Source organism: Theropithecus gelada, chromosome X (genome assembly GCF_003255815.1).
Source record: "Theropithecus gelada isolate Dixy chromosome X, Tgel_1.0, whole genome shotgun sequence".
NCBI classification, from domain to species: domain Eukaryota; kingdom Metazoa; phylum Chordata; class Mammalia; order Primates; family Cercopithecidae; genus Theropithecus; species Theropithecus gelada.
The window spans coordinates 85,917,452-85,945,253 of record NC_037689.1 but is presented as its reverse complement, the minus strand read 5'-3'; the positions used below and the strand labels follow the sequence as shown (position 1 = coordinate 85,945,253).

The 27,802-nt window shown below is 37.8% G+C and overlaps 1 protein-coding gene and 1 pseudogene across 2 annotated transcripts in view; one reads left to right on the top strand and one right to left on the bottom strand.

The window, feature by feature from the left end:
- Positions 1 to 27,802, bottom strand: part of OPHN1 (oligophrenin 1) — a 366,891-nt gene that overhangs the window by 69,909 nt on the left and 269,180 nt on the right. For both annotated transcript variants that reach the window (XM_025373107.1, XM_025373108.1), the window contains exon 16: positions 5,667 to 5,751. In XM_025373107.1, the coding sequence (XP_025228892.1) occupies positions 5,667 to 5,751 (85 nt within the window). The remainder of the gene's footprint in view (positions 1 to 5,666; positions 5,752 to 27,802) is intronic.
- Positions 17,380 to 19,859, top strand: LOC112616235 (annotated as a pseudogene).

The window sequence follows — 27,802 nt, the reverse complement described above, 5'->3', positions numbered from 1 at the left end:
ATTCTTAGTTCTGGGGACAGCAAGGCTGAAGTTCCTGAGCCCTAAAGCTTAGTGGGATTATATACATTCTTCTCTTCACCTGAAGCTTCCTCAGGGGAGTCCAAGTTGCTAGTAATTCAACAAAAGACCTGCAAAAGCATGGGCTGAGCCCTCTAGCAAGGTCTCCAACTAGCTCACAAAAGTGAAAAGAGGCACAAATCAGTCCCACAAAATTCCAGAGGGGACCCATTCTGAATGCTACCATGAATCCCTTACAATTGATAGATCCTTAGAACTTCCAAAGTGCTTTTGCAATTGTCCTCCCAATTGATTCTTCCAATAATCCTGTGAGGCGGAGCAGTTATCCAAATCCCCATTTATGGGAGGAGGAAACTCAGGCTCAAATGGGTTTACTCATTTAGTCAAAAAACATTGAGCATCTACTTGTACCTGGCATTGTGCCAGGTATTGGGGATCCAGAGATGAAAAGAAACGGTCCAAACTTCCAAGGAGATAATAGTTTAGTAGAAAAGAGCACCATACACAAAACTTGCAATGCAGTGGGACAAGTATGATGATAAAATAAAGGTACATGGTAGGTGGCTCTGAGGAAGTAAATAATCAACTAATAATTATAAGAAAAGCAAACTCTGTACTGCTCTAAGTGATTTACATATATTAACCCATTTAAACCTCATATCAACTCTGTGAGGTAGGTACCATTTCCAGTTTATAGATGAGGAAACTGAGGCCTAGAGAAGTTAAAAACTCATCCAAAATTACACAGCTAATAAGTGGTAGAAGCAGGAAGTCTGTCTCCTGAGTCCATGCTCTTAATTACTATACTATACTGCCTGCCACTGTTGTTACTGTAGTAATCCAAGCAAAAGATAATAAAAGACAAACAGAGGGGCTAGTCGTGGTGGCTGACATCTGTAATCCCAGCATTTCGGGAGGCCAAGGCAGGAGGATCACTTAAGCCCAAGAGTTCGAGACCAGTCTGGACAACTTAATGAGACCCCTACCTCTTAAAAATAACATAAAAACAGTAACTGGGCATGGTGGTGCGTGCCCGTAGTCCAGACTACTCAAGGGGCTGAGATGGGAGGACTGCTTGAGCCTGAGAGAGAGAATGGTGTGGTGGGAGGGCAAGGCTGCAATGAGTCATGATCACAACACTGCATTCCAGCCTGGGTGACAAAGCATAGAAAGAATAGGTGAGGAGAGTGTTTTGAAAAATATTAAAGAAAGAACTCCTTCTTTGATTGGATATGATGGCGAGGGAGCAATTTGGTTTGGGTGAATGAAGAGAAAAAGAGTTGATTAAGAGGGAAGTAGAGATGCTAAGTCAGGGAAGCCTCAGGAAGGAGATGTCTACTAAGAAGTTGGATGCAGGGCTCTGCTAGATTAGAGAAGCAGATGTGAAAATCAGGAACCTAGAGAACAGATGACGAAACCACAAGAACAGATGCCACTTCTCCAGGGGAGCTGGCAAACTGGCAGTCAAACAGCTACATGAGGCCTTCTGATATTTCTTCTTTGCCCAGCACAGTGTATAAAAGTGAAATAGAATTGAATCAGTTATCAAAATATTTTAAAATGAGATATTTCATATACAAATCCATATCCCCTGTCTCTGTGGAAAAATGCAAAGATCTGGCTCTATTGGTTCTTTGTAGAAGTAAACAACACTGCTGTTTGTATGTAAACAAAGGGCTTGTCATGCAAATAAAGGTTCAATGTGCAAAGTGTTTAATACGAAAATAGTCTACTTCACTCAGTTTTATTTCCTGGTCCCTGTAGATATTTCAGTTTTCAGTCGTTCTACTATAGTAAAATAAGTAGAGAGCCCTGGAAAATACCAAGTAGAAAGCCCATAAAGGACATTGACAAAAATGACCAGAGGTTAAAGAAAAACAAAAAGCAAGTGATTCAGCAGAATCCAAAACAGAAGAAAGTATCCAGGAAGGCTTGTTAACAACTTCAAATGTTACAAAAAGGTCAAGTAAGGTAAAGACTGACAACTGTGCTTTGTGTGCAGCATTGAGGATATCCCTGGTGACCCTGGCAAAAGCAGCTTCACTGGAGCAGAGGGGGTAAGAGTTAGATTACAACGAGTTAAGAAGGAACTGGGGAGTTAAGAAGTACAGACCGGGAGTGTATATTACTTGACACAGAAGCTTGGCTGATGTCAACAAAAACAGTGAAACTGTGTACAATATTTTAAGAGATTTATTCTGAGCCAAATATGAGTGACTATGGCCTGTGACATAGCCCTCAGGAGGTCCTGAGAACTTGTGCCCAAGGTGGTCGGGGTACAGCTTGGTTTTATATGTTTTTAGGGAGGCATGAGACATCAATCAAATACATTTAAGAAATACACTGGTTTGGTTCAGAAAGGCAGGACAACTCAAAATGGGGGGCTTCCCACTTTGAGGAATTTAAAATTTTCTGGTTGGGAAATTTAAACATTTTCTGGTTGACAATTCGTTGAGTTTATCTGACGACCTGGGATCAGTGGAAAGGAATGTTCAGGTTAAGACAAAGGACTGTGGAGACCAAGTTTTATTGTGCAGAGGAATCTCTCAGATACCAGACTTTAGAAAGAGCAGGTTTTAAAATGTTTTTTATTAGACCTAAAAGGGCACCTGGCTCTTAGTTGATTATCTACTGGATCTGGAAAGAAATGAAGGAAAACAATGGGGGAAGGGGATTCTCTATAGAATGTGGATTTTTCCCACAAGAGACTTTGCAGGGCAATTTCAAGGTATGGCAAGAAAATGTATTTTGGGGTAAAACATTTTCATTTTTTTCCTGTGTTATGCCAGAGTCAGATGGAAAGTAAGTCATGATATACAGGGTTAAATAAAATCCATCTGATGAGAATTTATGGCTTGGAGGGCACGACTCCCCAAACCCCTTAGAAAGGAATTTGGGCAAGATAAAAAAAAAATCAGAGCTTAGTCCTCACTCAGAAGGGGTAAAGTATCTCATTAGGCAATCTTGTTTAAGTTCCTGGCTCTAACTATCATCTGTATGGTTAATGATCACCAAATTTTAGTTCAAGCCATGAGCTCATCACTGAGTTTCAGACCTATGTATTCAATTGCCTGCTTAATATTGTGCCCTGATTTCTTCAAAGGTACCCAAATTTGATATATCCAAATTCCAACTTATTGCCTCCCTCAAACTTAGTCTTCTTGTGTTTCTCAAATCAGTAAATGCATGACCATCATTTGGTTGTATGGGCCAGAAACATGGAAGTCACCTTTTTGTCTCCCTATCCCTAATCCTCATATCCAACTCATCAATTTTACTTCCCAAATCTCTTGAATATGCTTACTTCTAGGAATATCTACTGCTACTCCCTAGTCCAAGCATGAGCATCATCTCTTGCCTGGAAGACAGCCATAGCCTGCTGATGTACACACCTCTGCCCATTTTATATCACTGTAATCTAATCGCCATACTTTTTTTTTCAAAATACAAATCTCAGTATGCAGTTCTTGTTTAAAATCTTTCAATATATTCCCATTACTTTTAAGATAAATTTAGACCCCAATTTTTAAAAGATCCTTTAAAGCCCTGAATGATATGGCCCTTACATACCTCTCCCTCCCTCTCTACACTCAATACTCCCCCTATACTGATTCATGTAGTTTCTTGAAGGGGCCTTCCTCCCTCCCGCCTCAAGTCTTCGCATATTCTGTCTGGAGCCCAACTCCCACTTAGTTGATTCCAACTTACAGTTCAAACCTCAGTTTAAACCAAAATGGGTGACATCTTCCTATTAAATGCCTTCATAGCACATTATAACTTTCCTTCAGAGTACTTATTAGAGTTTATTACATTTGTATGATTATTTGTCTTCTGACTGTCCCCTTTACTAGAATAAGTTCTTTAAGGTCAGAGACCATATCTATACACAACTGCCTAGTGCCTAATATCACACTTGGCACGGAGTAAGCAGTCAGGATATTTTTACTGAATCATTTAGTGATTTAAAGATGTATGTGGCTGGAGCATAATTACATGCTGGGAAAAAGAGCCAGTTAAATGAGAGAGGATAAAAATAGAGGAGAGAGAAGGGATGATTGCTAGAGGACTTCTCTTGAAAGGTTAGAGATGAGGGGTGATTTAGTTACCTAGAACAGAGGGTGGAGACCTGCCCTGGAACACAGCTATCTTTGAGAACTCTAAAGGGTATTTACTGGCTGGTGTATATTACAGAACCATGGATGAGTCTCAAGAACAAATATCACTTACTGGGGGTGCTGCCCACTCACACTTTCAGGTTGGACCCTCTTATCTTTGAAAAGGGCCACACTGCCTATTATAGGATGAGCTGGGAATAACGCAATGTGGGGAAGGCCTTACAAATCTAAGAAAATGTTGAGACTCCTTTGAAGGAAGCTACAGATACAGAATCACTTATTCCCACTATTCTCATCACAACAAGTCTTCTTAAAGTGTTCATAACAGATTGCTCTCTGTCTTTACTGAATTACCAAGCCATTCAAAGAAGGCCAAAGCTCCTGGGATAGGGGGCAGGAGAAGAAGATGCCCCAGTGCCAGGGGCCTTATAAGTCAGAGACACTTAGATTTAAAAAATACAAGCTGGGACCATGGCTAATACTTAATGGAGAAAGTGGTGCACCTTGGTTTCCCCATCTGCAAAGTGAGTCAAGTACCACCTAGTACACTCGGTTAATGGGAGAAGAAAACAATGACACTATCAGTGTAAACAACTAGCCGCAGCCTAGTACAGAATAAACCCTCCAATAACAGTTATTTTCTTCATCAGCAAATGCAGGAGAAATATTCCTGGAAAGAACATTCAAGTTTATGGAAAGCTCTAAGATGATGCTACAGTAGCAAAACATTTAACAGTAATATCTGAAACCCAATCTATTTTGGATTAGTGAGATTTTCCAGAGCTTATGTATCAATCTTAATGGCTCAAGAACACAATCATTGAAAAGAAGAGGCTTTTGCACATAAAGCATGATACATACTATGAGACATAAAGAGTGGTAAGAAATCAATGTGTTTAAAAATATATATGTCTCAAACACCTTTTGCATAATATAAATTTATGCCAATAAACTGAATAATATATTCATCAATATTGCACATTCCCAAATTTTGTTGGTGAGCTAACTTCTTTCCATACTGCTGACAGTTCATTTAGCTCCAACATTATTACAGTTGTATTTTCTTGGTTTTTATTTCCATTATCTGGATTAATACATGATACGTAGCACATCACATATATAGACCATTTTTGCCCCAATGCAATTTGATGTTTCAAAATGGGTATTATCCTCTAAAACATGTTAGCCACCCTGAATAGTCCCAGCTCCTGATTCTACTAGTGAATCCATCATGACATCACTCTATCTGTGAAGAGCAAAACATATTCAGTTATTTCAAGTGCATGATTTTTGAACATAATCTTTTTAGCCTTTTTTCAATAACAATTCTATTATTTTTATGCTTCTCTTGCTTTAAACTCTCAGATTTAAAAAACAGTCTTTGCACATTCTTGGCCAGAAATCATCTTCACATGTTTTTTCTTAAGCAATTCTATCCAGCCTCCTGGAACTGAGACCACATTAACTCCACTCAACACCCAGAGAATTTTCACCAGCTATGAAAAGCAAACTACCAATTCAAATCAGGCATACCTGAGGTAGAATTTCAAGGAACTGGTGATTGTCTTAATGTCCCAGTCACTATTATGAAAATCAACATCTCCTGGGCATTTAGGATCTATTTGAGAAAAGTAAACAAAAACCAAAAGTTAATCATCAAAAAAATCTTACATTTTCCCTCTTTTAAAAGAAAAACAAAGTATATTACCCTAAGTAGTTTTTAAGAGATCAAAACTTTAGAAGAAGCAAATCTTTGATGTTTCAAAAACATGACTGCATTCTGGTCTACCATATAAGGAATAAGAAAGTAATCTATCCAATTTGCACAACAAGAAAACACTGAACAAACAAAATCAACTCTTCTTAGATTCATCAGATAACTGGGGTCATAGGGTAAATGGCTGTCCCCAGAAGTGAGGAGATAGAGAGAACCAAATCTTACTGTAACAGAAGCACAGGAATAGAAAACTCCTTGGGAACCAGCACTGGGATAGGATAACCTAACCTGTAATTTACAAATTGCTAAGGCTTAATATGTTCCGATTTGAGAGGTAAAAACTCCAATGGCACCCAGTCCAAAAGGGGCTCCCACACTTTTGTGAATTTTACCTACAGGAGTCCTATCAAGTTTTGATGGTGAAAAATCCCCCCATGCTTCCAGCAGTGGGGAAAGATAAGTAGTCATTTAAAAATATTCACAGACCCTTCTCTTCTTCTTAAAAAGGTCTTCCCTCAAGAGAAACTGTTTTTACCAGATCATAACCTCCTGCAGTTTTATCAGAACCTAAGTGAACGAGGTAAAGGGAAATACCAAATTCCAGACCCAATTTGCCTTCTAGTCTCTCCCAAGAGGGGAAAAAAAAATCCTGAGAAGAACTTAAGTAAGTCACAGGCCAGGGGCACAGCTCACTAAAAGAGACATAATCTTATAGAAGACTTCCCCACCCATGACACCTTACCACCGTATCAACTGGGCTCATATGTAACTACGGAAATATGACTAAAAGAATTGTGCTTCTCAGATGATATTTAAGTCTTTAGGCAAAACCAAAAATAACAGAGGCGGCAAAAACAAGAACATCAGAGTAATGTTTAGCCTCTATCAGTCGCATTTCCATATACTAACAATGAACTATTTGAAAAAAATTTCAAAACCAATCCCATTTACAATAGTATTAAATAAAGAAAAGCTTAGGAATAAATTTAGTAAAGGAAGTGAATAACTGCTACACTAAAAACCATAAAACACTGATAAAACAAACTGAAGACACAAATAAATGAAAAAATAGTCCATGTTCATGGATTAGAAGAACTAATCTTGTTAAAATGTCCATACTTCCCAAAGCGTTCTCCGGGTTCAATGCAATTCCTATCAAAATTCCAAGGTCATTGTTCACAGAAATAGAAGATAATCATAAAATTCATATGAAATGACAAAACACCCTGAATAGTCAAAGCAATCTTTAGCAAAAGGAACAAACATGAAGGTATCACACTCTCTGACTTCAAAATATATTATGAAGTTATTATAATCACAACAGCATAGTACTAGCATAAAAACAGACCAATCAACCAATGGCACAGAATAGAAAATCCAGACATAAGCCCAAGTACTTAGAGTTAATTGATTTTTTGAGAAAGGTGCCAAGAACACTCAACGGGGAAAGGATACTCTATTCAGTAAATGGTGTTGGAAAAACTGGATATCCTCATACAGAAGGAAATTGGACCCTATCTTATAGTGTGTACAAAAATCAACACAAAATGAATAAAGATTTAAATGTAAGACCAGAAACCATAAAACTACTACAAGAAAACATAGGTGAAAAGCTCCATGACATTTGTCCAGGCAATGATTTCTTGGATCAGACTCTAAAGGCACAAGCAACAAATGCTAACATAGACAAATGGAATTGCACCAAACTAAAAAGCTTCTGCAAAGAAATGGAAACAACACAGTGAGGGGACAACCCACGGATTGGGTAAAAACAAGGGCAAACCATAAATCTGATAAGGGGCTGATATTCAAAATATAGAAGTAACTCAAACAACTAAATAACAAGAAAACAAATAACCCAAGTAAAAAATGGGTAAGAAAATATGAGCAAAAATTTTTCCAAAAAAGAGATACTGGAATATGTGTACTTGAGAAAGAGAGAGTGCAGTAGTTGTGAGACACTGGATTGAATCCCATGCTACCCTGTCACACAGAAGAAAGCAAAATCAGGCTGAACTCAGCTAAGGACAACCCACACAGGAAACATTTAAACCAGCCCTAGCTAGAGGGGAATCACACATCCCAGTTCTAAGCCTTGACACGGCAGGTTAAAGTGCTCTGGGTCCCTAAATAAACTTGAAGAGCACTCTAAGCCACAAGGACTGCAACTCTTACATTAGTCCTAGTGTTGAACTGGGCTCAGAGCCAGTGAACTTGGGAGGCATGCAACCTACTGTGGCTATGGGAGTCCTTGCACCACCCCATACAGCACACCTCAAGGCTCCAAAAGAGACCCCTTCCTTCTGCTTGAGGAAAAGAGGGGGCAAGAGTAAAGAGGACTTTGTCTTGCATCTTGTATACCAGCTTAGCCACAGTACCCTAGGGCACTCATCAGAGTCCTAAGGCCCCTTTTCCAGACCCTAGCTCCCAGACATTTCTACACACACCTGGGGCCAGAAGGGAACCCACTGCCTTGAATGGAAGAACCCAGTGTTGGCAGGACCCATCACATGCTGACTAAAGAACCCTTGGACCCTAAATAACCAGAAGCAAAACCCAGATAGTACTCATTGGGCCTTAGATGAAATTTTGTGGGCTTCAGGTATGACTCAACACATTCCCAGCTGTGGTAGCTCTGGGGAGAGACTCCTTCTGCTTCAGAAAAGTAGAGGGAAAAGTAAAAGTGGACTTAAAAAGTAAAAGGAGAAAGTAAGGAAAGAATACAAGAGTCTCTGCCTAGTAATCCAGAGAAGTCTTCCAGATCTTATTCAAGACCGTCAAGGTGGTACTGCTACAGATCTGCAAGAACCACAGAATTACTGGGTATGGGATGCTCTCTAATGCAGATATGGCTTGGATCAAAACACTCAAGTCCTTTCAAATATCTGGAAAGCCTTCCCAAGAAGGGCAAGTACAAACAAGCCCAGACTAAGAAGACTACACTAACTACTTAACTCTTCGATGCCCAGAAACAGATGAACATTCACAAGCATCAGGATCATTCAAGAAAATATGACCTTCCAAAATGAACTAAATAAGGCATCAGAGACTACTCTTGGAGAAATAGAGGTATGTGACATATGAGACAGAGAAATCAAAATAGCTCTTTTGAGAAAACTCAAAGAAATTCAATATAATATAGAAAAGGAATTCAGAATTCTATCACATAAATTTAACAAAGACATTGAAATAATTTTAAAAATCAAGCAGAAACTCTGGAGTTGAAAAATGCAAGTGACATGCAGAAGAATGCATCAGAACCTTATAATAACAGAATCGATCAAGCAGAAGAATTGATGAGCTTGAAGACAGGCTATTTGAAAATACACATTTAGAGGAGACAAAAGAGAAAAGAATGAAAAACAACGAAGCATGCCTACAGGATCTAGAAAATAGTCTCAAAGGGCAAATATAAGAGTTACTGGCCTTAAAGAGGAGGTAGAGAAAGAGACAGGGGTAGCAAGCTTATTCAATGGGATAGTATCAACGATATCAACTTTGAAGTACAAGAAGGTTATAGAACACCAGAGACATTTAACCCAAACAAGAATATCTAAAGGCATTTAATAATCATATTCCTAAAGATCAAGGATAAAAAAAAAGGATCCTAAAAGCAACAAGGGGAAAAGAGACAAGTAACATAAAAAGGAGCTCAAATATGTCTGATAGCAGACTTTTCAGTGGAAACCTTACAGGCCAAGAGAGAGCAGCATGACATAAAGTGCTGAAGGAGAAAAAAACTCTTACCCTAGAATAGTATATCTGGTGAAAATGTCCTTCAAACATGAAGGAAAAATAAAGACTTTCCAAGACGAACAAAAGCTGAGAGATTTCATCAATAGCAGATCTATCTTACAAGATATGCTAAAGAGAGTACTTCATTCAGAAAGAGAAGAACAGTAATGAGCACTAATAAATCACCTGAAGATATAAAACTCACTGGTAATAGCAAGTACATGGAAAAACAAAGAATATTATAACACCATAACTGTAATGTGTCAACTTCTCTTAAGTAGAAAGACTAAACAATTAACCAATAAAAAATAATAACTCCAACAACTTTTAAAGACATAGAGAGTACTATAAGACATAAATGGAAACAACAAAAAACTGAAAAGTGGGCAGAAAAAATTATGGTGTAAAGTTTTTATTAGTTTTCTTTTTCCTTGTTTGTTTATGCTATCAGTCATAAGTTGGCATCAGTTTACAATAATGGGTTATAAGAGAGAATTTGCAAACCTCTTAATAACCTCAAATCAAAAAAGATACAATGGATACACAAAAAATAAAAAGTAAGAAATTAAAATCATACCACTAGAGAAAATCTACTTCACTAAAAAGACAGAAAGAAAAGAAGGAAGACAAGACCATAAAACAATTAGAAAACAAATAATAAAATAGGAGGGGGTAAATCATTACTTATCAATAATAACATTGAATATAAATGGAAAAAACTCTCCAATCAAAAGACATACAGTAGCTCAATGGATAAAATAATTAGACTCTTGCCTACAAAAAACACATTTATCCTGTAAAGACACACATAGACTGAAAATAAAAGGGTGGAAAAAAGATATTCCATGCCAATGGAAACCAAAAAAGAACAGAGTAGCTACCCCTATATTAGAAAAAATAGATTTCAAGACAAAAACTTTAAGAGACAAAGAAGATCATCTGTCTTATAGGACAGATCTCGTATTGATAAAATCCCTCAGCTTTTGTTTGTTGGGAAATATGACCTTCCATATTTATTTATTTATTTCTCTTTCATGTTTGAAGGACATTTCCACTGGATATACTATTCTACAATAAAAGTGTTTTTTTTTCCTTCAGTACTTTAAATCTTCAGAAGATCATTATGACCCCATAATGATAAAGGGGTCAATTTAGCCAGAGGAAATAACAATTTTAAATGTAATACATCCAATGCTGGAGCACCCAAACATATAAATATTATTAGAGCTAAAAGGAGAGGTAGATTTCAACAGAATAATAGCTAAACACTTCAACACCCCCACTTTCAGCATTAAACAGATCTCCCAGACAGAAAATCAACAAACAAGCATTGGACTTAATCTGCACTATGGACCAAATGGATCTAGTAGATATTTACAGAACATTTCATCCAATGGCTACAGAATACACATTCTTCACCTCAGCATATGGAACATTCTCAAGGACAGACCATATGTTAGGTCACAAAACAAGTCTTTTTTTTTGAGACAAGGTCTCACTCCACCACCCAGGCTGGAATGCAGTGGCTCACTGCAGTCTCGGCCTCATAGGTTCAAGCAGTCCTCCCATCTCAGCCCTGGCTAGTAGCTGGGACTGCAAGTGTGTGCCACCACACCTGGATAATTTTTTGTACATTTAGTACATTTTGTACACTATGCTACCCAGGCTGGTCTCGAACTCCTGGACTCAAGCGATCTGCCTACTTCAGCCTCCCAAAGTGCTAGGATTACAGGCGTGAGCAACTGCACCCACCCATAAAGCAAGTCTTAAAACATTCAAAAACCCTGAAATAATATCAAGCATCTTCTCTGACCACAATGGGAAAAAAAAAAAAGCCAGAAATCAGTAACAAGAGGAACTTTGGAAACTATATAAACACATGAAAATTAATATCCTCCTGAATGATCAGTGGGCCAATGGCAAAATTAAGAAGAAAACTGAAAATTTTCTTGAAGCAAATGATAGTGGAAATGTAATATACTAAAATCTATGGAATACAGTAAAAGCAGTACTAAGATGGAAGGTTAGAGCTATAATGCCTACATCAAAAAGAAAAGCTTCAAATAACCTAATGATTCATTTTAAAGAACAAGAAAAGCAAGAGCAAGCCAAACTCCAAATTAGTAGAAGATAAGAAATAATTAAGATCAGAGCAGAAATAAAATGAATTTGACATGATAATAAAACAAAAAGATCAATAAAACAAAAAGTTGGTTTTCTGAAAAGATACATAAAATTGACAAACCTTTAGCCAGATTAAGATAAAAAGAGAGAATATACCAATAAATAAAATCAGAGATGAGAAAGGAGACATTACAACTGATACTGCAGAAATTCAAAGGGTAATTAGTGGCTACTATGAGGAACTATATGCCAATAAATGGGAAAACTAGAAGAAATTCATAAATTCCTAGACACACACAACCTACCAAGACTTAACCAGGAATAAATCCAAAACCTGAACCGACCAATAACAAGGAACAAGATCGAAGGCATAATAAAAAGTCTAACAGCAAAGAAAAGTCTGGGACCCAATAGCTTTACTGTTGAATTCTACCAAACATTTAAAGAAGAACTAATACTAAACCTACTCAAACTATTCTGAAAAAATAGAGTGGGAAGGAGTACTTCCAAACTCACTCTACAAGGCCAATATTACCCTGATACCAAAACCAGACAAAGATACATCAAACAAACAAACGAACAACAACAACAAAAAAACTACTGGCCATGACCACTGATACATATATATATACTTAACAAAATACTAGCAAGCCAAATTCAACAAATTTTAAAAATCCTTTATCATGACCAAGTGGGATTTATCTCAGGGATGCAAGGATGGTTCAACATACACAAATAAATCAATACAGTACATCATATCAATAAAATGAAGGACAAAAACGATATAAGAATTTCAATTGTTACTGAAAAAGCATTTGATAAAATTCATTATCCCTTCAGGATAAAACCCCTCAAAAATCTGGGTATAGAAAAAGCATGGCCCTGCCCAAGGCCTGTTCCATTCTCACTGAAAGTAAACATCAATTTAGCCATGTGTCTGTTAGGATCCCTAATATTCATAAGACAGTCAACTCCAATTTCAGCTTGATTGTATAGCATGTTGGTCTACATTCATCTGACTAGACGATGATTTGTACATTATAATTACTTCTCAGAGAACAGCAATTCCATCTCCGCTCACTGCAACCTCTGCCTCCCAGGTTCAAGCGATTCTCGTGCCTCAGTCTCCTGAGTAGTTGGGATTACAGGTGTGTGCCACCACACCCAGCTAATTTTTGTATTTTTAGTAGAGGTGGGGTTTCACCATATTGGCCAGGATGGTCTTGAACTCCTGACCTCAAGTGATCTGCCAGCCTCGGCCTCCCAAAGTGCTGGGATTACAGGCGTGAGCCACTGTGCCCGGCCATAGTCTGTAATTCTTACATACATCTTTGTGACAAGACAGTATTCATACAGGATTACCTGAAGAACATGCAGCCCATCTGTTCCTCTAGATTGTCCACTGTGAACCACTCTTTTCCACCCAAACACCCTACCTTCTGAATCCGTGGCTCACCACAGCAGTGATTATTGGAAGATTTTTTAATTTTTTTACTCATTTGTATCTGAAATTTTTATGCAAGAACTCACGCTGTTATCTTACAAACTCAAATTTGACTCTTGCTTGTCTATAAACCAATCAAAAGAACAAACTAAACAAGTTCTTAGGTCTGTGGATCTCATGAAGATAGAGAGCAGATTGGTGAGTATTAGAGGACAGGAAGGGTAGCAGGAGGGAGGATGAAGAAGAAAAAAAGTTTCCTCCATAAAAAGAGTTATTAGGTTTAGGAAAAGTCAGTGTAGTTTAATAGAAGGAAAACTCTCTGAAGAATCAGAATACAGGAATCCCTCTGGAAAAAAGCATTTACAGTGAGAAACACAAGGTTTTAGAACTCGGCTGATAGAAGATGACAATGTGATTAAAAGGTAGCTGCAATGAAATACAAATGATAACGAAGGACAAAAATTATTCTTAGCGTAATAATAAAAGAATACTTTTTTTTTTTTTAAGAATACTTCTTTAAGCTAATAAAGATTTACTGTGATGTGCTGGTAAATAATGAACAGGTCGACACAGAAGGTGGAGAGTGCTGATTTTAGCATTTGTCAATTTCCATGTGAATCAACCATGGCTGATTTGAAGTGATCAACATAATGTCAATGAATGTGAAGTTGGGAAAATATGTGTACAGTTACACCTTTTGAGCAGGTACCAGCTGCCTCCAACACACCATTGAGTCAATCTCAAATGATCAGCTCATATCACCATTAATGGTGCAATACTAGAAGCTTATGATCAGAAGCCAGAAAAGGATGTCTGCTATCACTAGTACTACTTATCATTTGGTCAGAGTGTCTAGAACAATGATTCTCAAACACAGCTTCTAGAAACATCTGAGAGGCTTTTAAAAATGACAATACCCACCTTCCCCCTACATCAGGTAAAGCAGAATCTCTGATTCAGGTGAGTCCTGATACTTTTTCAAAAAACTCACCATGGAATACTATGCAGCCATAAAAAAGGATGAGTTTGTGTCCTTTGTAGGGACATGGATGCAGCTGGAAACCATCATTCTCAGCAAACTATCACAACAACAGAAAACCAAACACCGCATGTTCTCACTCATAGGTGGGAACTGAACAATGAGATCACTTGGACTCGGGAAGGGGAACATCACACACCGGGGCCTATCATGGGGAGGGGGGAGGGGGGAGGGATTGCATTGGGAGTTATACCTGATGTAAATGACGAGTTGATGGGTGCTGACGAGTTGATGGGTGCAGCACAGCAACATGGCACAAGTATACATATGTAACAAACCTGCACATTATGCACATGTACCCTAGAACTTGAAGTATAATAATAATAAAAAATAAATTTAAAAAATTAAAAAAATAAACTCTTCACTGAGTGTAATGAACAGCAAAGGTGGTGAGGAACTGGATTCTCAATGTAATTTTAAAAAGAAACAAAAACAGAAAAGTCAAACCCATTGGAAAGGAGATAGAATAATCATTATTTACCTATCATATAACTGTCTAACTGAAAAATGCAAGAGAAACTACTGATACTTTTTTTGTTTTTGTTTTTTTAGAAAGGGTCTCACTCTGTCACGCAGGCTGCAGTGCAATGGTGTGGTCATGGCTCACTGCAGCCTCAAACTCCTGGGCTCAAGGGCCCCTCATTCCTCTGCTTCTCAACTAGCTAGGACTATAGGCTCGCACCACCATGCCCAGCAATTTTTGTACTTTTAATTTTTGTAGAGATGGGGTCTCATTATGTTGCCCAGGCTGGTCTAGAACTCCTGGGCTGAGGAGATCCTCTCGCTTGGCTTTACAAAGTGCTGGGATTACAAGCATGAGCCACCATGCTTAGACCTATTGATAACGTTTTTAACATTAACAAGAAAGCTTGTTAAAATTCCTGGTCAGTGAATGAAGATATAAAAATCATAAGCATCCTATATATCAGTAATAGACACCTCAAAATTATAATAGAAAAAATAGTGGCACTGTATGTGTATGTGTGTGGGAGACAGAGGAGAGAAGAGAGAGTGATTTATTTAAGTCTCAGAAATAATATAAATAAAAGTATTACACACAAAAAGACTTCTGTAAATGAAAAACAAAATTTTGTGATCCTGGATAGAAAGACTAAATATTGCATGTTGTCAACTTGATTCCAATTAATTAATAGATTTAGTATAATTGCAGTCAAAATGCCAACAAGCTAATTTTCTGGAATGTGATAAAATAATTCTAAAGTTTACATGGAATAATAAACTAGCAAAATGAGTGAAACATTTTTTAAACAGTAATTGTGGAAACTTTGTGCTACTCAAAAGGAAAATGATTAATGATGTGGCATGGTCATAGTAGTATAAGAATAGTTAGGCCAGTGGAAAAAATGAAAGCTCAGGATAAGACCATCGTATAAATGTAAGAACTTAATGTACAATAAAAGCAGCATTTTAAATTGGTGGGAAAAAAGCAGAATTGTTCAAAAAATGGAACATAGAAAATTAACTATTTGGGAAAAAATAAGTTAGATCTCTATTTCACAACCAAACAACATATTCAATTTCAAGTGCATGGAGGAGATAAAATGTAAAATACAACCACTAAATAATACAAATAAAACATAAGTGAATTTTAATAGGTTATTGGGTTAAGGAATGACTTTCTAAACATATGGAGAAAATAAAGCTTTAAATGCACCCTGGAGCATGCCATATATATACAGCAAGGGTGACAAGCTCTAAAAACTAGCACAGAGATGACCACTTAAGAGCTGCACTGGGGTCATGATTTGGTTGGGTATGCATTAAACTTTGTATCTCAAAAATAAGTCTACAGTCAGGTACCAAATTGCATGACAGTCACTTGGGCAGATGTTTAAAATGCAGATCTCTGAATCCCAATGCAACAGATTAATTCATTGGGTCCATGATGAGGCCTGGCAGTTTGTATTTAAAAAAATAATAATGTCTCAAAGGTGATTCTAGGATAAGGCTGGTTTGTGGAATTACTGTATAAATATTGCTAAGCCATCTACCATGTAATGTGATGAATAAAAAGATTGAAAGTAAAAATAACCATAGAAAATATATTGGTAAAGATTCTAACCACCACTCTCAAATGAGAACACAATGCTATTTTTACATTCAGAGGCAAACCAAACAAAACAACTACAGAAAGTTACAATGGCTCACCTAAAGTACACAGATCATGTCAGAGTGTCTCAGTTAATTCAGGAATTGGTAGATAATATAATATTACTGAGAAAAATCTAGTTGCATGAATAGTAAGCCCAGCTTTGATTAATTGCAGTTGATAAAGCAGATCAAGTGAGAGGAAAAACAAGTGACTAACAGAAAGCGTGGGCAGAAATAAGCCCATCACGCTCTGACATAAGCCACGAAAGCAGTAATGACTAATGTGAGGATTGATTAGTTTCTCCAAGTTAAGGTCTTGCCAGTTGTATTTTAGGCTCTTAAACATCACCCCTCTTCTTCAATTATAAAACCCAGGGATGCCAGACTAAAGGACAGCTGAAAGAAAGGCCATTTGTCCTCTTGTTATCACTGAATATAAGACAAGTGTGTGCCCTAAGTAAAGAAAATCTAACCACAGAATAACAAATGTTATAATCTGTGGAGGTGGAAGATCTCCAAATACTTAATAACTAGTATTGGCACAAAGTTCTATCACTCCACAGAGATGCTGGCTGTAAACACCAGAAATAGCCACACTGGTACCTACTAGCTATTTCAGGCCAGGCTCATGATATATATGTAAAAGAGAAAGGTGCTACCTGAAAAAAGGATAGAGGCTACCCTAGTTAGCAGCTTCATATATATCCATATGCCAATTGATTCTCCCTGTGTTCAAACTATGTCAAGATTATTAACAATATTTATAACCTTGAGGCAAAAATTATATTTTGGTAAATCTACCCAAAGTATGTAGTGGAATTAACTTATGCACAAATATGTCATCACATAAAAGGAAAAAAACTAACATGCTAAAGAGGGAAATTATTGGAAAAATTATTGGTATATTTTTGTATCATAGTATCATATAGCTATTAAAATATTTACGCATGCCACATGTATACATATGTAACAAACTTGCATGTTGTGCACATGTACCCTAGAACTTAAAGTATAACAATAAAAAAATATATTTACAAAGTATTTTTAACTCTATGGAAAATATTATGTTAAGACAATGGTGACTATGTAAATCAAAATTTCCAAACACATCCTCTACAAAACAATATAGAGCCACCAGAACAACATAAAAGTACATAAAGCCATGCCCTTCACATAACAAAAAGAAAGAAAACACCTATATAATAAAATACTTAAATATTAAATTGTAAGTAGAAAAAAAAAAAGAAATCCCAGCAAGCTATCACTCACAAGTCTTTCCAGAGAGCAAGGACAATGCTGAAACAGGAGTGTTAATGAGAAAAGAAGGGGCTAGTAGCCTAAGATTAATCTGAAATCACAACCAGAAAGACAAAGTCCACACAAAGCACAAAAATAATGACAAACTGGTAGATTAGAGCCTTGGGGAAGAGCTTTCTATGCAGTCTTCAAAAGGCAGACTTTGAAAGGTATCATTTGTAAGAGAAAAAGTGGCAAAAAATAAGGGAGAGATACCCTGTGAAGACTGGAAGTTTAAAGGAATGTGAAGCAAAAGAGGAAAATTTAGGAATGGTCAAAAGTCTACCAGGCAAATGGAATCAATATCAGACAAAATAGATTTCAAGTCAAAAAGCATTAAATTAAACAAAGAACACTTTTATTTGTGGCCTAGGCTGGAGTACAGTGGTGCAATCTCGGCTCACTGCAACCTCCGCCTCCCAGGTTCAAGTGATTCTCATGCCTCAGCCTCCCGAGTAGCTGGGACTACAGGCGCCCACCACATCCCGCTATTTTTTGCATTTTTAGTAGAAATGGGGTTTCACCATTTAGGCCAGGCTATTCTTGAACTCCTGGCCTCAAGTGATCTGCCCGCCTCAGCCTCCCAAAGTGCTGGGATTACAGGCACAAGCCACTGCACCCAGCCACACAGAACACTTTAAATGCTAAAAGCCATTCTCCAAATAAAGATACATGAATATCTGTGCATCAAGTAATACAGCCACCACCTTTATAAAGCAAAAATACTAGAGATGTATATAAAAGCACACTAAAAATAAGAAACTTTAACACATCATTTTCATTAAACAACAAATCAAGTGGATAAACAATAAGTAAAGATGTAGAAGACCTAAATAACAATCTTACAGATATATATCAAATTTTATGCCCTGGTACTAGAGGCTACACTTCTCAGTTGCACATGACACACTCACAAAAAGTGATCATATATTAGGTTACAAAGAAAACACCAGTAAGTTCCATAAAGTTGACATGTTATAAACATTGTCTAATAATAATACTACAATAAAGCTAAAAATCACTTTTTAAGTCCATTCCGCATGGAAAATTATAAGCTTTCTCTTAAATAATTATTTAAAGAAATACAAATTAAAATCACAGAATGTCTTTAAAATATGATCATGAAAACACTACATATCAAAATCTGTGGGATACATTTAATGAGGCGATTAAAAGAAAATTCACTAAGTTAAACATGTTCATCAATAAAATAAAAATTAAAAAATGAATTACATTCTTAGCTTAAAAGGCGAAAGAAACAACAAAGCAAACGAAAAGAAAGAAAAATAGCAACATAAGGGCATAAATTAATGAGGTAGAGAATAGAAAAACAGATCTAATGCTAAAACCACAATTTTTTGAAAAAATTAACAAAGTAGACAAGCCATAACCTAACTTTATCAAAAAAGAAGAAATATACAAGGAAGTATAAATATACCAGGGGTGACAAATAAATTTAAATGCTAGGAAAATTCACCAATACAGAATACACAAATAATAAGGATTGGCTTTGGATCTCAATAGAAAAGGAAACAATAGGGCTTGGCTGGCAAGCCCCACTGAGGAGCCGGAGCTTAGGCCGCACTTACCCCCGAGTCCACTCCCGGTCCCTGGCCCCTCAGCGACCTGGCGAACCGGGCGACGCTGAAGCGGCCCATGGACTTCGGGACTAAGCTGCTGAGTCCCTGCTCCCCCGAAGCAGTGGCGCTGCGCCTCTCTGCCGGGCCCCACTCTGGGCCTCAGGCCCGGACGCCAAGCTGCCGCCGCCGCTTCAGACACAGACCCCACCGCCAAGTCTGCAGCAGCCCGCCCCACCCGGCAGCAAGCGGCGCCTTACAATTCCAGAGCAAATTTTTCAGAACACAAAACTGAATATAGTCGTTATCAGAGGTGGAGACATTTAGAAATTGTTCTTAATCAGAGTGAAGCTTGTGCTTCAGAAAGTCAACCTCACTCCTCAGCACTCATAGCACCTAGCTCTCCAGGTTCCTCATGGATGAAGAAGGACCAGCCCACATTTACCCTCTGACAAATTGGAATAATATGTGAGCATGTCTTAGACTATGAAGATAAGATTCAGGAGGATTGTGAGCAAATCCTCAATACCAAACTAGCAGGACAATATGAAGGAATCTTTTGCGAAATCCACACATGATCAGATTATGCAACGATATGAGACAAGGCCAACAAGCCATGTGTCCTGAAGCTTTGTCACATATCTGGGTATCAGGTTTGACCTCAAGAGATGCCTGCTGTACACTTTTTGCAACTGGTTTGATAACACATTTCAGCTCCAACTTTGCATCCTGAGAATACTTAAACATTTCTGCAGGTCCATTTTATACAACTTGAAAGACCTTAAAACTTTTTGGTTGCCACAAGCATATCTTCCTTTTCTGCTCATCCAGTAAACAGCTGTGCCCTACTGGAGCAGCAGTTTAGCAAAATATGCCTTCAGTGGCACTCAACAAATGGAACTTCCCCAAGCACAGTTCTGTAAGAAGTGTGTATGAGAGTGTGTGTATGTATATTTCAAGTTGTTTGTATAGTGCAATTTTTTTTTGATCTTGGGGATTCTGTTTTTAATTCATGACAATTATGGTTAAAAACATTGGCTTGGCCGGGCGCTGTGGCTCACACCTGTAATCCCAGAACTTTGGGAGGCGGAGGTGGGTGGATCACCTGAGGTCAGGAGTTTGAGACCAGCCTGGCCAACATGGTGAAATCCCGTCTCTATTAAAAGTACAAAAATTGGCTGGGCATGGTGGCAGGCACCCATAGTCCCAGCTACTCAGGAGGCTGAGGCAGGAGAATCACTTGAACCTGGGAGGCAGAGGTTGCAGTGAGCCAAGATCGTGCCATGGCACTCCAGCCTGGGTGACAGAGTGAGACTGTCTCAAAAAAATAAAAAATAAATAAAAATAAATAAAAAATTGCTTGTTCTACAGAAGATCATTAATGCTTTGTGACCATATAAGTTGCAATAGTGGATTGTTTTTATGTGTAGGTTTTATTGTTAAATACAGGGACTGTTTCCAGGCACAGAATATGAATCGTAAGTTAGGATGGACATTAGCTGTGACTATGATAATATAGCAAAGGTCTGTGGTCGTAGATCTACAAATATGTGGTGAGAAATTAGAACTGGAGATGAGCCATTGACACACGGACTCTGCCTAAGCGTGTTAGAAAAATACTTTGACTCCAAGCCTTAAAATACTCACACGGAGTCGGCGCTCACCTCATTCACACAATCACAGAGCTCCCTGGACATTGAACCTCTAAAGGGAAAAGGTCTTCCCTGGAGCAGAAGGATCAGGGTTTGCTTGGGAGCATAACAGGTAAGCTCAGAGCTGGGCCTGGGCCTCGGCCAGGGCCAGGCCCCGGCAGCACTGCTACTTGGGAGGAGCCACTTCACCTTTGTATTAGTTATTAAAAATAGAATTTGGATCCTTTGGTCAGGTTCTCCCAAATTCATTTGAGGTGTCCACGGTCAACTGCTTGAGCTGTTTTGGCAACCCCCTGCCCGAAGTCACATATAGGCTGTTCTTAACCTTGTTTCCAAGACTGAAGAACAGAAAGTAGCCTCTGTTTTGAGCAGGTAGAAGTATACATTTATTTTCCACTGTGACTTGCTCAGGACCATATTTTACAAAATGCCTTGTTTCCTTTATTGTTTCTGGAAAGGAAAAGTTCTGTTTATATTCTTTTAGTTTGAATATAGAATAGTTTTTTAAATCAGGGCTTATTTTGAAAAAATCTGAGTTTAATTCAAATGCATGACAATACCTTACAAAGTAAGGTGTTACTCAGAGACAGTTATTCAGATCAGATGGCTTAGAGAAATTTCTGGAATACTCATGTTTGAAGATTCCTTATTAATGAATGTCTTTAACTTAAATCTAACCAAAAACTGCAACATCATTCTTTGTACATTTTCATTATATAGTGTTAACAAGCTTAGTTGCAAACAAATAAAAATACTTAAGCTATTTTTTTACTTTGCCTTCTTAAAAAAATAAACAATAAGGAAGCCAGTGAAAGTAAAGTGGAATAAAGAAGGGAGAGTATTAAAAATCATGAGACAGAGAGAGAGAATAGGGTATTGGACGGGGGAGCGGAGGCTATTATATAGGGCTTTTGGGCTATTGGAAGGACTTTTGCTTTTACTTTGAGTGAAATGAGAAACCACTGGTGAGTTTTAAACAGAGGAATGGTCTGCTCTGACTTGACCTGAATACAGAAGAACGGTCTAGCTGCTGTGTAGACAATAGTAAGAGTGTAACAGGGATAGCAAAGAAAAGAGACACATAAAAGGTCTATTGCAATAACATGGAACAAAAATGGCTGTGGCTTAAATTTTAGTAAAACTGGTGGAGGTGACTAGAAATGGTCAGATTACATATATAATTTGAAAGAAGAGCCTACGGAATTTGTTGATAGATTAGATGTCAAAAATCATACATGACTAAAGTTTTTAGTCTGAGGGAGTAGAAGAAACTGAAATGGAGAAGCTTATGGATGGAGTAGGCTTGGAGGGAAAGATCAATAGTTCATTTTGGACATGAACTATTTGGAAATGTCTTTGGAACTGTCTAATAGATGGTTTGAAAATGTCTAATAGACATTCATTGAAGGTTTCAAATAAGAAATTACATACATAAGTCTGAAGGTCAAGGGAGAGATCTGAGCTGGAGAAATAAATCTGAATCTTTCCTTCCTTTAACAAATATGTACTGAGTGTCATTCCTAAGTCACGTGTTGTGCTGGAATCTGTGCTGTCCAATAGGGCAACTACTAGCTACATATGGTACTTCAAATTTAAATTAAATATTATTAAATACAAAGTTACTTATTCTAACTAGCCATATTTCAAAAGCTCATAGCCACATGTGCCTGGTGCTTCCCAATATTGGACAGAATATATAAGGAGCATTTCCATCAGCACAGAAAGTTCTCTTAGACTGTGCTATGTTGGGTTCTATGGGCCAAGATATATGTGTGTGTGTGCGTGTGTGTGTGTGTGTGTGTGTGTATAAAACAAAGAAGCAGTGGCAAGTATAACAAGTCAGTCACAATTTTAGTAGTAAAAATGGTTTAAGATCATAGATACGAGTATCAAAATATCTTTTTTTTTTTTTTTTTTGAGATGGAGTCTCGCACTGTCACCCAGGCTGGAGTGCAGTGGTACGATCTCGGCTCACTGCAAGCTCCGCCTCCCAAGTTCACGCCATTCTCCTGCCTCAGCCTCCCGAGTAGCTGGGACTACAGGCGCCCACCACCACGCCCGGCTAATTTTTTGTATTTTAAGTAGAGACGGGGTTTCACCGTGTTAGCCAGGATGGTCTCGGTCTCCTGACCTCGTGATCCACACGCCTCGGCCTCCCAAAGTGCTGGGATTACAGGCATGAGCCACCACGCCTGGCCTAGTGTCAATATATCTAAATTCAAATTCGGGGTCTACTTTTTGAAATTTACTTAAATTTTGTGCCTTACTTTCTTCATCTGTAAAATGGAATAATAATAAAACCTAACTCATAAACATGATGTGAGGTTTAAATAAGCAAAAAATTACAACACGCTTGTTATAAACCGTGGCATATAGTATCAGTGGTATGTTTTTGTGTTGTGATTAAACCACAGTGACAAATTTGTTGGTTATAATATTTTGAATAAGAAATTCAAATATGTGTAAAAATATTTTTGCTGCACATAAAGTTCTTGAATACTATATGTACTATGAATATGAGGACGTGCATATGGGAGGAGTGATAAAATATGAGGCAGGATGGGCCAAAATGTTACAGTGACTTCTGCATTTGCCAGGACCAACTCTGCCAATTTCCACTGTATTGACAAAACATAACAGCAATCATTCATACAGTGAATGGTTATAGGTAATATTAAATGAGCCTGTATCAACAAAAACATGAGTTAAATCATAGGAAAGGAAATACAAGGGGTTGATTTATGAAGAGCATTTTATGTGTCTGCTTTGGCAACACATATATAAAGAGCACCTAAGAATCTGAACTTGCATTTACTTACCTGAAAAAGCCTGGGTAAAGACATGTTGGGCTTGTGGCCCATCTGCCAACTCTAGTCAACAATATGGGGACCTTAGAAGATATGGATTAACAAATCTATATCTATCTCTATCCCCATATATAATACACAATAATAAATGTAATTATTTTTCTGAAAACCTGAAAAAACAATGACTCCTATCTCAAAATCAAGTATTTCTGGCCCAACCTGACACTGATGGATAAAATATATTAGCCAAGAGAAAAATGAAATCATCAGAGAGGGCTGAGAAAGTTTCTTGGGCTCTGACTAAAGGCTCTTTGAAGTTAGACTTTCCTAAGCACATTCCATTTAAACTACTCCATGAACTAAACCTGCTACTAGTTTCATTAAGACTAGAACTGACATCTTGTAAAGGATTACTATAATTATATATTGTTTGGCTAGTTGGGCATGTATGTATGTGTATGTGTGTATATGAGTGAAATAGTTGTGCATTAGAAAACTTTGTATTCTTTAATTCCCTGGTGTCACATCTGTAGAAGTTACATTGATTTATTAAATTAGAAAGGATATGAGTACCATTTTATTAATGACCTAATCTCTTCTTCCCCGTGCATAGGCCTACCACCTCTCAAGTGCAGTATACAAAGGTATACTTTTCCATGAATGCCTTCTATGTCAGATCTAAGGAGGAGACACACACACAATATTATTCTTTTTCACAGAGAAAATGATGACAAAAATGATGTCCAGATCATCATGGGTCACACCATGGGGTCCTAATTTTGAAAGTATCTATCTCATATTGATTAAAATACCGAGAACCTTGGTCAGATCCCAAGGACAAATCATATAACAACATGAGGTTGATGGGCATGTCTACACAGTCCCCAGGCATGCTGATAATCAATTCACTTCCTGTTTGTTGGTAGCTGGCTGATAGCCTCAACTCTCCATAGATGTGTTAAGTGGAAACCAGCATAAATTACATGATCTTCACATCACTCAGTTGGAAGAGAGGTTGTAACAGGAATACTATTTAGCTTTGACTTTGAAAATGCATGTGGTGTGTATCTATGGGCACATACACATGTATATTTCAAGGAAGAGGGGTACAGAAACAAAAAGGCAATGTGATACATGAGTTTGCTAACAAGAAATCCAGATAGACACTAAATCCTGTTTATAAAATAGTAGTGTTATGAAAAGCATAAAACAGCTTAACAACACAAGTTCATTTATTGTATGACTATATGGGCTGCTACATATTGCCACACAGACTACTCATTGTACAGCACCATAAAAAGGATCATTCAAAAGCCTACAAGATAAACAGTGAACCCTGGTGTAGAACAATATGGCAGCCCTGGCTATACCATACAAGACAATGGAGAAATAAAAATATAATACCATAATAATGTACACTGAATACCTACTCAAAGACAGATACTGTTCAAAATGCTCTACACACATTGAATTTGGTTATTCCTCACGACAGTACTATGAATTACATGCTACTATGATGCACAATCTACAAATAAGGAGAAATGCAGTGAGCTTGATATGACTTGCCCAAGGTCATACAGCTACTAAGTTGTGGAGCTGGGAGACAAACCCAGATAGTCTGACTATAGAGCCCATGTACTTAAAAACTATGTTGTAAACAAAACAAAACAAACAAATGAAAAATAACCAGGCACTTACCTGGCTTATCTGTAAAATTAAAACTGAATACCACCTCTAAAGTATTCTTGCCAAAAAATTAAACTTACAACTGATTAAGCCTCTAGACCAAAATACCAATGTACAGGAAAAACAGTCACCAGACTATATTTGGTAACAGAATCAGAACAATCCGGGATAATTCTACAGAATAAACAACCCAGTTAATTCCACAAATAAATGGGAAAAAAAAAAAAGTGAGGGGAGAGCTATCGATTAAAAGGCGCTTGAGACTGAACAAAATGCAATGTGTGGACCTTGTTTGGATCCTGATTCAAACAACCAAACTGTAAAACAAAATAAAATAAATCATTGAAAAAATTTAAATGTAATGATATGAAGAAATTATTTTTGCTTTTTAGTGTGAAAATGGTATTATGGTATATGTTTTTTAAAAGAGGCACTATCTTTTAGGTATGACATCTGAAATCCACTTCAAAATAATCCAAGAAAGTGGGTGGGAGTAGAGCTCAACAAGATTGGTTATTTTTTGATAATTGTTGGAGCAAGATGATGGATACCAGGAGGTTCTTTATATTGTCCTCTTCCATATACATTTTAGATTTTACATAATAAAAAGTTATTTAAAAAAATACTGGAGTTACAGAAACTGGTAACTATGGTTGCTTCCTGGGATGGCAATGGGGTGGCTGGGAGCCAGGTGTAAAAAGTAGACTTTCTTTTTACTGTTTATCTTTTGTACTTTTTAAATTTTTTGCTAAGTACATTTATAATCTATACAAAATTAATTAAATTTACAAACAAATGCAAAGTTCAATGTGGGCAAGGCCCTACCAAGAGAGTGCATGTTGGCTACCTGCAGTCCACTGGGGAGTTGGTTATAGATTCCAGTAGAGAACGCTAAGAAAACAGGTAGGGGACTAAGAAATCTCTAACCAGATAACCAGACACCAACCTCTTAAGAATAACTTAACATAAGAAATGAAATAACAGCTTCACTGTAGGCTTGGGCAAGTGCCAGCTGACACACATTCCCAGTGGAATCTTCCCTGGAGCTGTATCAAATAAACACTGAGTAAAGAGGGAAACTAAACCCTAAGGCAACTCCATTTAGATTTGCTATACATAATTCATTGAAAAGTTTGACAAAAACAGATGCAACGTATTGGATTCAGGCAGTATGATGAAAACCTCTGAGAAGTAAATGATGAAGGCATGAAGGAGGCAAACCACCTTCAAGTAGTCAACCCAAACTGGTACTATACCCATATAGGGTCACTGGATACAGAGTCCTAAATGATCACCCAGAATGGCTCCTTCCTTATGTAACATGGAAACTTTAGAAATCTAGACACCACAGGAACAACAGAATGATCTGGCCTATGATTGGGCCATTTTATAACGCTAACAGTTAACACTATTTTAGAAGTGTCTATAATCAGAAAAGCAAAGACTATGTACAATTTTGTTCATCTTTCTCTCCAGCAGTTACCACAATTCTTAGCACACAATACATATCCAATAAAGATTTAACTGAAAGACTCAAGAGAGGCCAGCATAAGCAGAACCACTTGCAGGCCAGCATGAAGCAACCTGGTGAGGGTGATACAGAATGGCTGGGCTCCCGGATAAACCCCACCCTCAAGCCTGGAACCTCGGCCATAAGTGAAAACAGCTGACCCCTGAAGGGCTGGGCTCCCGGCTAAACCTCACCCTCAAGCCTGGAACCTTGGCCCTAAGTGAAAACAGCTGACCCCATTTTTCCACCCAAATAATTGCCTTTTTTGCCTACCCCGCCCCCTATCCAGTGCCCATAAAAAACAGATCAGCTGGCAGGGAAAAAAAAAAGAGCAATACAAGCAGCTGATGTAAGTGGTTGGGGATGCAAGCTGCTGAGCCTCAGGGACACATGTGGCTGAGCATCGAAGACTACTGATAGATGCAGCTAACTTCAGACAGTGAGGCTTCAGGGAAAATCACCTTCTTCCCACACCATCCCCTTTCCAGTTTCCCATCCTGCTGAAAGCCACTTTTATCGCCCAATAAATCCTCTGCATACACTACCCTTCAAATAGTTTGTGTGACCTGATTCTTCCTCGATACCAAACAAGAACTTGGGCATCAAAAAGGGCAGGTGCAAGAGCCTGTCACTCTGACCCTTTACTGGGCTGCTAACACTTGGCCATCCACAGACTGCAGGCTGGGTGAAATGAGCCACTCCAGTTCCTGTCCACAAAGGGGGTAAAGCTCAAGGGAACAAATCCCATCTCAAGGGCAGAGAAGAGAAGGACTACATGCAAACAAAACTGCTGTGTGTGAAGGTTACCAGTCAGACTTCGTAAACTTTCTTAAGCCTCAGCTACTTCAAATCTAAGATGCCTTTAATTATAAGTCCCATCATTATCATTTTTATAATACTAAGGAAAAAATTCACCAATTATACTGTGAGATACCATGAAGTATAAGATGAATCCCAATTTAAGAGATGT